This window comes from Camellia sinensis, chromosome 7, assembly GCF_055761805.1.
Source record: "Camellia sinensis isolate YWXY chromosome 7, ASM5576180v1, whole genome shotgun sequence".
NCBI classification, from domain to species: Eukaryota; Viridiplantae; Streptophyta; class Magnoliopsida; order Ericales; family Theaceae; genus Camellia; species Camellia sinensis.
This window is the reverse complement of record NC_138967.1, coordinates 36,971,507-36,982,476: the sequence shown is the minus strand read 5'-3', so window position 1 is coordinate 36,982,476 and position 10,970 is coordinate 36,971,507. Positions and strand designations below refer to the sequence as shown.

The window sequence follows — 10,970 nt, the reverse complement described above, 5'->3', positions numbered from 1 at the left end:
GGACTATTACAATTTTTTTAAAATATATATTGTGAAAATAATCATTCTTACTAGGTAAACTAAGACTATTGTAAAATAAACCAAATTACTTGAGTTTGACTAATTAAAAACTTGTTCAAGATCAACTTGTTATATTATACAAATAAGTAAAGATTGAACACATCTTGAAATTTGTTAATTTTTAAAACTCAGTTCAAACTCTGTTCAATAAACTTATATACACTATAAAAAAAACTATTTAAACTCAGCTCAATTATCAACTCAATTAAAACTCTTTTGAAATTAACTTGAATAACAAACAAACTAACCTCAAAACATATTTTTAAAACTTATCAAGTTCTCAACCCAAACTTGAAAATCACATAAAATTGAAAATGCACTATTGTTACTCGGCTTGTTTACAACATTCCTACTGCAGCAGGATCCCGGTTTGTCGGCAAACTGCCTGTGGTGGGAAAATCACAAACAATATCAGAAAATGTGTAGACTTCGCAAGAGAAGCAGAGAATGCAGTGGATTTATTTTTTGGAGATTAGATGAGGATTTCTTGGCTCTCTACAAACTAAATCTGCAAGTAACTTTAACCACTGGCAATCACATGATTGATGTACGAGGTTGGACTCTATTTAACAGAGAATTTCAAGCTTGTGAGGTAGCTGTTCCATTTTTCCCAAGTTCGCGCTGCCTCGCTCGTTCCATCTTCCTTTTACGCCATTCTTCTAGAGCTGTAGAGAGTAAAAAAAATAATCCATTATCATATCATAAAAGTGAGAAGCTCCTAGGAAGAAAGAAGGAAACTGAAAATCACACATGGGAATCAATTTTAAGGAAACTAAATAGGACACAACACAAGTTAATCAATTTTAACTTGTTTTAGGTTATGTCCCTTTAACTCTACTCTGCCAACTAATTCTGATGTCTGGCTGACCAGGGTTGAGACTATATCATATGCTCAATTTTATTCAACCCTAAATCAACTTTCAAAGTCTTGGTGATATTAATTTATCATCCATTTTATCATTCACAAAGTTAACTTTCAAAAATCATTTGTTCAAATGTTTATCTCACAAAAGTACATTCATATTAAGCATGTATTGAAGATTAACACAAATGATCATTCATTCATCTCATTAATCCAATATATATATATATATATACACATATAGTGGTTCGGCTATTTGCATATGTCACTTCCAACCTCCTTAACTGGCATATTTCACTAATCAAATGGGTTTTCACTAGGAACACCCAAAACTTTTATTTTCACTCCTTCAAGGGATTTCACTAGAGACACCACAAACTTTCTCCATATACAAATGGGTTTAGGCTCACCCAAAACCACAACCTCTAAACAAGGACAGAACCAGGATTTAATCTCCTGGAGCTGAACAAGAATTTTTTATTTTAATTTCTAATTCATGAATGAGAAATAGACTAAAGATTTATTACTATTACAAGTTGGTAAATTGTTGATTTTATCGTCCTTACAAATCATAAAGCCTTTTCCATTGTTACAAATCATAAAGAGTTAGACGAATTTTTGTAGTCCACAAGTTGAAACATTATACTCATAATCAATTGTATTTTCTCATAAAACAAAAAGGTCATCACTAGTCTCAACTTTTTGGTTATGATGTTTGGGAACTGACTAAAATAGCCAAAAAGCCAAAAGCCAATTCAAAAAGTCAACCCATTCTTTCTTTCACTAAAAAAGTCGATTCCCAAACGAAGCCTTGCAAAATATTTATGGGAAAGGATATATGTATGTCCTCTTGCAACTACACCACAGATATTCGTAATAAAATCATAATTGTTCATATCTTTTCTCCCCACAATGGTTCCTAAACTTTTAATGTTCACAGCATAATCATGATGGTTTGTAAGATAACCACAATGGTTCATAACGAATACCTTTTTATGGTGTGCCCTTTCATTAACATAACCATAATGGTTCGTAACTAAAACAACAAAAACTCTCAACATTTTTGATAGTTAGGGATGTGTATAATAGCCTTTTCCAATATTTATACAATGTCAATGACATCATGTGGCAGCAAACATGTTTTTTCATATGGGCAGGGGGGCTATGGCCACTGATGATCTCTTGCTAGTTCCATCCCAGCCACCAAAGTCAACCTAACAATTCACTAGATTAAACAAATATAGAAACAAGAACTTCAAAACTAAGAAAATCTGATACCCCAAAAGTCTTGTGGTGTGCAGGACAACTGTGTAAGAACTACACTAAAAAGATGAGAAACTACCTCTTACAATTGAAAGGCCTCAAAAGGTTCACTTACTTGCTCTAAGGTTGAAGACGACTCTCAATTCCAATATTGAATTCACACTCACTCAAGTATATATGAGAGTACAGGACATGTATAGACCCCCTCAATGACTTCTTCTCATAGAAGAACCCCAACAGGGATATAAATAGAAGAAATATCCCAATGGTCATATGAAGGTTAATTTTATTGAATCTTCACACAAAAAAAAAGGGTTAATTTTATAGAATTGTAGTATAATGGGTCAACCTACATGCTCGGCACTATTTTACTGGTGTTCGTCTTGGGCCGGCCTGCACTATAAATGGGTCGGTCCATGCATCACTGCATGAACTCCACCTTCTGTATCTCCTCATGGGTCAGCCCACCTAGGCCATGGTAGGTCGGCCCATAGTGGAGTGGGATTTAAATGACTTGCCTAGCGGATCCATCTAGTCAACCAACTTGTGGTTGGCTTGGCTGTCATATTTGACCATACCACCTTGGTCGACCAGACACCGATGTTGGTTGAAGAAATTGACCAAATGAACCAATGCCCTTTTTTTATGGTTGACTTGGTCTTGACCCTGTTCAAAGCTTTTTCCTGGTTGGTGAAGTTCTCCCACAGCAACTTCCATAGAAAACTTGAAGCTTCCAAGATATCCTCCTTCTCCAAAGCAATTTTGATGCCGATAAAGCTTTCCCATAGCAATATACATGTTGACAAAGAACTTCTACAACATCCATGCCTCCAAGACTTCAAAGCTTATCCAATTTGCTCTCCAAAGTGGCAGTGGCTTGAGATCTACCTAAGCCCTCCTATCCTGTTCTTTTTACCCATAGGATTCTTAAACTCTAAACCCTAAGTCACAACCCTGAATAAAGAATCACCTTACAATTCCTCCCGTGGCTACAAATAGCATACAGGGAAAATATATATAAGAATGAATGAGCAGTTAAAAAAACTTTCACTTCATAGATCAGCCTGCCCGCTTGTAGAGATGAAAATCGTCTCAAGCTTTTAACTAATTAAGTGACTGTTGGAACAGTTTTCTAAAATCACCATAGTAAAATATAAGTATACATAAAGTCCAATTATATGCTTTCATGCTATTGGCAATTTATGTGTCAACACTTGTTGACATGATACCAGGGTTCACATGTCAAACAACTGTTTCGGATGATACAAAAAGGGGGCAACCTTCCTCTACTACAAAAGTGCACAAGAACAACACAAGCAGGGTGTCTTTCACTAAAAATGTCAATGTCCAAGTAAAATTTTTTAAGCTTCCTATGGTTCTACATATATGTTTTAACCATGTAACAAATATATGATTCATTATGTACACGCACATATAACCGTGTTCCTGTTTCCAAACATGGACTTATTTGTGTGTGTAGCCCCATCTTCATTATGGTTTGCTACTTGATTTGAGTCGAATTTGTGAGTACTACAAAAGCCCAGATAGCAGGTTTACGATTGAGAAATAATTACATGACAAAAACAGAAAACAAATGAAGAAACTGGAATTAGTAACAATTTTCTTGGGATAAGGTAGTTAGTAGTCACCTTTTAGACTGCCAGGATCTGAATAGGAACGAAAATTGTTCAACCTCGTAATCAGATCAACTGCAGCAGTCTGCTTTATATCTTTCTGTTGGACTGGCTCTGGTTCTATGTATGCTTCTTGCTTAATTTCCCTCACCTAAATTAAGGAAAGATTTTTAGTTGCACTTCAAGATGTATCATAAACTTGAACACTAGTGAAGAGTTTTTTTGAAAAAAAAAATAGAGTAAAATCTGTGAAAAAAGATATCAACCTTAATGTAAATATAACTCAACCTCAAGAATCACAAAGCTATACATGTGATTCCTTATACTTGCATCCATTCAGTTGAAAATTCAATAAATTGATGAACTGTAAAGACACTTTATACTTACTCTTCTAATTAGTTCCAAGGGTTCCATGGTTCGCCGTAAATCTTCAGATTCCTTAATGTATCTGAGTTGAGCTGCATTTCAAAAGGTACATGTAATATTTATCTATAAATATGAGTTACATATAGAAAGAAGCCACCCTAGTGTTCAAAATATCAATCATTATGTATCCTATCGGCCAATATATAATGAAATTTCGGGCAACCAATTGCGATACACAGGGTTGTATCAGTGAGAAATAAAATCATGTAAGTATTGGATTTCATATTGGTGTCGTAGCTGATGATACGGCCGTTATATTCTCCATTACACCACCTTACACTCAGTCGGCCATACATCTCCTTCCATAAGCAATGAGTTCACTTTTTCTCTCATTTTTTTTCATTATTTTCTGTTGTTTGGGTTGATTTGTGTAGTTGTTTTTGCGGCTTCAGTTCTTCCAGTTATTTTTCATGATTTTTTCTCATACCGTATCTGCATATAATATATATATATATATATATAACTATTATGTGTAGGTGCGTAGTGTGTAGTTAGTAGTGTTTACAGACAGTGTACCATGTAGTGTAGTGTACATGTGTATTGTGTAGTGGCTAGTAAGTGTGAGGTCGTGTCTATGGGTAGATCTTTGGGTGTGTGTGTGGCTATGAGCTGTTCTCTGAGTCTCAATTCTAGTGAGTAGTGTGTTGATTTTGAGAATGTTTACTGTGGGTGTGTTGTATGCGCCAGGAGTCTCTCTTTCTCACTCTCCCCCAAAAATAACAATGGTTTTGACATTGAAGAAGAATTTACAAAGCAGTCCTACATGAATAAGTAGATGAACAAGAGATAATTTACAAAGGGTACACGGACTCTTCTACTTCCCCTAGTGTACCTGTGTTCACTGGATAAGACAAGGCTAAGAGTGTAGGATGTGTGTTCGACACCTGTACCAGAACATGTTGACAGGTAGGAGCTGAGTAGAAAAGGCTAATGAGCTCCTACCTGCAATATGTTCCTTCCTTCCATTTTTAGTAGGTCAAATACAAAACTTGGTGAGAACCAGCTACCAACCAACTCACAACAGAATCAACTTATGTACATCTATTCCATTTCAGTAGTTTAATATTAAATCCAAACATTTCTCTCATCAAGGGTTCCTTTGTGATCCACATAGTCACAAGACTCACAACAAAAGGGCAATGTTGACACCAGAAAATAATTTTAGTAGGGGTTCAAGAGCCTAATATCAAACTTGTAATAATACCAATACTGAACTCTTATAGAATTGTAAGATTATTACTGTACCAATACACATGCCATTTATCTAAACTGGTTATGCTAATGACAATCAATCAATAACTATTTGAATTTTTGTCAATTAATACCTTAAAACATCCACACACACGCACACACGCACAAAAAAAGAAAAAGAAAAGAGGAGTATAAAACTACACAAATCATCTTATTTGTAAACAAAGGAAAATCATATATAAACTATAAATCTTAAAAAACTTTTCTTACTAAGTGATGTTAATAATGAGATTTTGAAAACTGAAACATGACACACTTTATTAATATGATAGGTGTCACATAGTAAGTAATAAATTGGTGATTTATATAGCATGTAAACAAATTTGACTGATTGGTATTTGAAAAAAAATAAAAAATAAAAAGAAGAAGAAGAAGAAGAAGAAGAAGAAAGGAAGGAAGGCAGAAAGAAAAAAAATGAAAAATCGGAAAAAAATAATAGGTTCTGAGCAATGTGTCAACTTAAATAGAATAATTTGAAGCATCCAATAACACATAAACCAATCAGCACTTATCCAGCAAATGAAAATATATACCCCAGCACCACAAAAACACATACAAACTTGATTTTCAAATACTGATACAGGCAAGCATCATTGATTTAGGGTTTTAGTGGCTTTAAGGGAAAAATATTTAGTTCTTTTTAGACAAATACATGTGGTGTCCTAACTTGATTGGTTTAAACAATTAATGTAACCAATTACTTTTATGTTGGTTTTGTAGAAGACAACTAAATAAGGGTCACAACATAAATAGTGTGGAGCATTGCTTCAAAACCACAAAATACCCTCTCAGGTTTAAGAGAAAAAAAATGAGAGGGTTAAAAAAAAAAAAACTATGTGAGTTTAGTTTCACTTATCACTGATTTGAGCATTTAAAATAACATATATATGATATATTTTTTGCCAAACTGAGGGGTTCTTAAAATAACATAAAACTATGTTGTGTTTGTATCTTAGATTTGTGGAGGGAAAAGAAATAGAATGGGAAAAGTGTAAAGGAAAAAATAATTTTTACTTCATTCACTTTTCCTTTTTCTTTTCTTTTTCCTCCTAGAATTTTTTTTAATTTAAAATTGTGTTTAGATCTTCGATTTGTGGAGGGAAAATAAAGGGAAAAGTATAAATAAAATTATTATTATTATTATTATTTTTACTTCATTCACTTTTCCTCACCCTTTTCTTTTTCCTTTACAAATTCCTCCATGAATTGAAGATCCAAACACAACTTACACACATTTTCTAAAACTAGCAAGAAAGGTTCAAGATTGGACAGCCTGCAGTTCTGTATGTAATGAAGTTCAAAGCTTGATGATTCCTCACCTCTAATTGTCTCTATAAATGGAATACACTTAGGTTATTCAGATCTTGGATTTGGGGAGGGAGTTGTGTAAAAAATCCTTTTCTTTTCCCTCTACAAATCCCTCCACGAATCCAAGTTCTAAACACAGCTTAAGAACACGTTTTCTAGAAATTAGCAAAAAAAATTTAAGATTCAACAGCCTGCAGTTCTGTATGTAATGAAGTTCAAAGCAGTTGATGATTCCTCACCTCTATAATTGTCTCTATAAATGGAATACACTTAGGCTGCATTCGGATCTTGGATTGGGAGAAGGATTTGTGTAAAAAATCCATTTGTTTTTCCCTCTACAAATCCCTCTCAAATCCAAGCTCCAAGCACAGCCTCGGGAGCTCACTCAAAAGCCCTCAATTTGTTTCATAATTGTCCTCACTACACTTCAAGTGCAAATGGTGATCAATCATGAAATACAGAGTAGCCATTTACACAACCAGAAAGTAGGCACATCTCACCGACAAAAGCAATACTATGAACCAGACTTAGCTACCAGGAATTATTTCAGAATTCTCATCTTATAGTTCACATTAATTCTACATGGATCCCACACTACATGGATCCCAACAACCTAAGAACCAAAACCCACAATTCTCAACCAGAAAGTAGGCACATCTCATATCTGTGATCAAACCCAAAAACCTAAAAACACAAAACCCACAATTCTCAAACGGAAAGTAGGCACATCAAACCCAAAACCAAAAAATCATCAAACACAATTAGCAACTGTTTCCACTAATTTCTACATTAAAACCCAAATCCCCAAATCCAAACGATGATAGGTCAACCCAAAAAGACAACTGATTTCAATTCAACACATACCTACAATTCTTCCACCACAGTTCAATTACAAAAGAGTCATACAAGAAAGGCAAAGATAATAATCGGAAAAAAACAAACAAACAAAGACAAACCCATGATTATTTTGCAATTTCAGAATGAAGAAAGAGTGTAGGGGGACAAGCCTGAGTTGCGTTGATAGGAGGCCAATTTGCGGTTGGAAGAAGCAGAGAGAAAGCCCTGAAGGAAGAAAAGAAGGGCGATGAGATTGAAGAAACAAACGATGAAAGTGGCGTTCTTGAAAGAGAATCTCATCTTCCACCATTGCTGAAGAATTTCCATCTCCTCCACCCTGATCTTATAGATGTAGTTTAGTACCTAACTTCATAGAAAGCCATAAATAACTAGTTAAACCAAACACCTATTGTCAAAAGTTCTTTTAAATGGGAAGGCTATGCACTAACCAGAATTAGCTACATGACTTATGACTTCACTTACAGGTCAATGCTACTTTAGGATGGCAACGGGTGTGAGTCGAGACCCACCCTCACTCCCATCCCATTTTCGTTAGGGCGTAGCAAGGCATCCGGTCCGGTTTAGTTTAATTCGGTAAGGTTTGATTGATTTTTTAAATTCATGATATGGTTTTAGATTGAAAAATTAAAAATTCGTAATCTACACATCAATTTTGAATTGAACTTTATGATTTTAAATTGGAACCAATTCAGACCGTACACAAATAATATATATTTATATTATACATTTTCCCGTATAGTATCTTCTCTTATTCTATATAAAACCTAAACCCAAATCCAAATCTAAACCTACATAGTATCTTCTTATTTTTGTTTGTTAATTTTTAGTTTTAATTTGTAATAGTCTAAATACTTATGGTGGAAGTAATTTTCTTATGATTGTTTAAATTGTAGAATAATATGTCGCTATAATGGAAATACATATTATTATTGTGGAATTAATGTGATGCTATGTTTATGTTTTTATGAAATTAAAATGTTATATTTTTCTTTTATTATTTAATTATGTAAATTCATGATCATAAGCCGATTCAATTCTTCTTTAAATAGATTGGTTCCATGATTTAAATAGATTGAATTGATTCTAATTTTTTCTGACCTATAAATAATCGATTGATTATGATTTTACTCTAATATAAACCTATTCAGACCATACTCACTCTTAATTTTCGTAGCTTGCTTCCATCCTTATCCAATCCGATTCGATCCGACCCTCGTCAAATTCTCTCACCTCATTCAAACCAGCAAATATAATCCTCACCCTCACGTGGATTCTATCCGATCTACAACACGATCAGAAATTTAATAATAATATTAAAATTTAATAATTAAAATTAAAAAAAATTATTTATAATTAAAAAATATATTATATACTATATATATTAAAATTATATTATATAAGTATATAACATAATAAAAACTCAATAATATATTATATAAATATTATATATATTTTTTATAAAAATTTAACAATATATTATATACATATTATACATATTATATATATGTAATATTATTATTTATTTATTACTATATTTGCAAGTTGGATAGAGTTTGGATAAAAGATACCCGTCCTGTCTTGAATCGAACCCAATCGGATTTTTTAAAAGTCTTCCCAAATTCGACATTACCTTATTCAACCATCCCTAAACTCATCTCATTAGGGTTGAGGGAGAGTCGGAGACTCGAACGATCGATATTTTGCCAACAATAGGACTCTTTGACACTTTATTATTTATCTTTTAAATAAATTATCAAAAATAGTAGAGACTCTAACAACTACTTTTGTATAATTTTTGGTTATTTTTAATAGGTTAATTTACACCGACTCTCTTATGATTGTGTACTTTTATTTTTATACATCATTTTCCTTCAGTATACACACGTGATGCAAATATTTTAAATATACATATAAAAAATAAAAAATAAAAAATCAATACATATATATCTCTTTATTTCAATATTACCTTCATCTTCAATTTTAAAATCCTAATTTTTCTTTCATCCACCCACTCTTTCTTCACCGGTGTCAGTGTTACTCTCAGCCTTCCATCACAACCACCACCACCACTCCTAACTCATCTCCCGCCATTCTAGACCTTCATAGTCAATTTTGAAAGTGAGTGGTTCGTGGTGAAAGACTTGTGGAAATGTATAGTTCATGGTGGAAGGTAGTCATAGGTGGAGGGAAAAAAGGTGACGAGAGGGAATGGCAGAGGAGAGAGGTGGCATTGGTAATGGGAGATGGTTGTGATGTTTTAGAATTATGGTTTAGATGGAAGAAGTTAAGGGTATCATGATATTTTTATTTTCGGATAAAATTGTATCAAGAAAAAATTTTATTGAGTGTGTAAACTTAAGGGAATTAGTGTGTGAAAATAAAATTACTCTTTAAGATTTGAAAAAAAAAATAAAAAAAAATACAATAAGTCCCATAAATTTGACATAATTATATTGAGTTTCCCTGTGATTTTAATTTATAAAACACTTAACTTATTTTTCAACTTAATTTGTTAGTTATATGAATGAAAAAAATAAAATTATTCTATCTTTTACACGAAAATGTGTATTTTATGTAGTTTATTTTGTATTCTCACACTATCTGCATTAATTTTGGTTAATTTAACCTTACTAAAAGAAAAGTTAATGTTATTATGTCAAAATTGTGGGCTTAGTGTATTTTTTCTAAACCTTAGGATAGGTAAGTATAATTTACTAGTATTTTTAGTATTGTGTTGAATTTTAGGACTTGTTCAGAAATTTGTTATTTTAGTTATCTTTTTAGTTTTTATAATAAAAAAATGTGTAAAAAATAAAAAGAATAATATAATAACTTGCAGTATTTTTTTTTGACTTTCCAACTATTTTCTCCCCTTCCCAAGCAAAAGTTGTTTTGAAATGAAATTATGAGTTTAATATAGTGAACTTGGCGATACCATGGGCAATATATGGTGTTCAAATTCATCATGATTATTTTAGTAATGTTAAGGGTAAATTATAAATATGTCTCTTAATTTTTTTTAAATATGAATTATCTTTTATAGTTTTAAAAATTAAAAATAAACCGTTGTTATAATTTTTTATTTAACATATATAAGTAGTAGAAAAATGAAATTCCTAATTGGTCTTTATATTAATAATATCATTAAAAATTAATAATTGACTTAATAATTTATTAATAGAATAAGTAATTTGTTACGCGATTGAAAACTTAAGGAGACATAATATAATTTTTAGAATTACAAATTATAATTTATATTTTAAGTAAATTTTAAAATATGTATCTAATATTAAACAGTTGGAATAGGT

General features: G+C 32.2%; 1 protein-coding gene across 1 annotated transcript; it reads right to left on the bottom strand.

Annotated features, from left to right (window-relative positions):
- Nucleotides 1-253: 253 nt before the first annotated feature.
- LOC114279405 (uncharacterized) lies at nucleotides 254-8,135 on the bottom strand. Its single transcript, XM_028221638.2, has 4 exons — nucleotides 7,812-8,135; nucleotides 4,207-4,277; nucleotides 3,835-3,970; nucleotides 254-725 (listed from the first exon to the last, which is right to left on the bottom strand). The coding sequence occupies exons 1-4, from the start codon at nucleotides 7,966-7,968 to the stop codon at nucleotides 640-642; spliced, it is 450 nt and encodes a 149-aa protein (XP_028077439.1). The 5' UTR covers nucleotides 7,969-8,135; the 3' UTR covers nucleotides 254-639.
- Nucleotides 8,136-10,970: the final 2,835 nt, after the last annotated feature.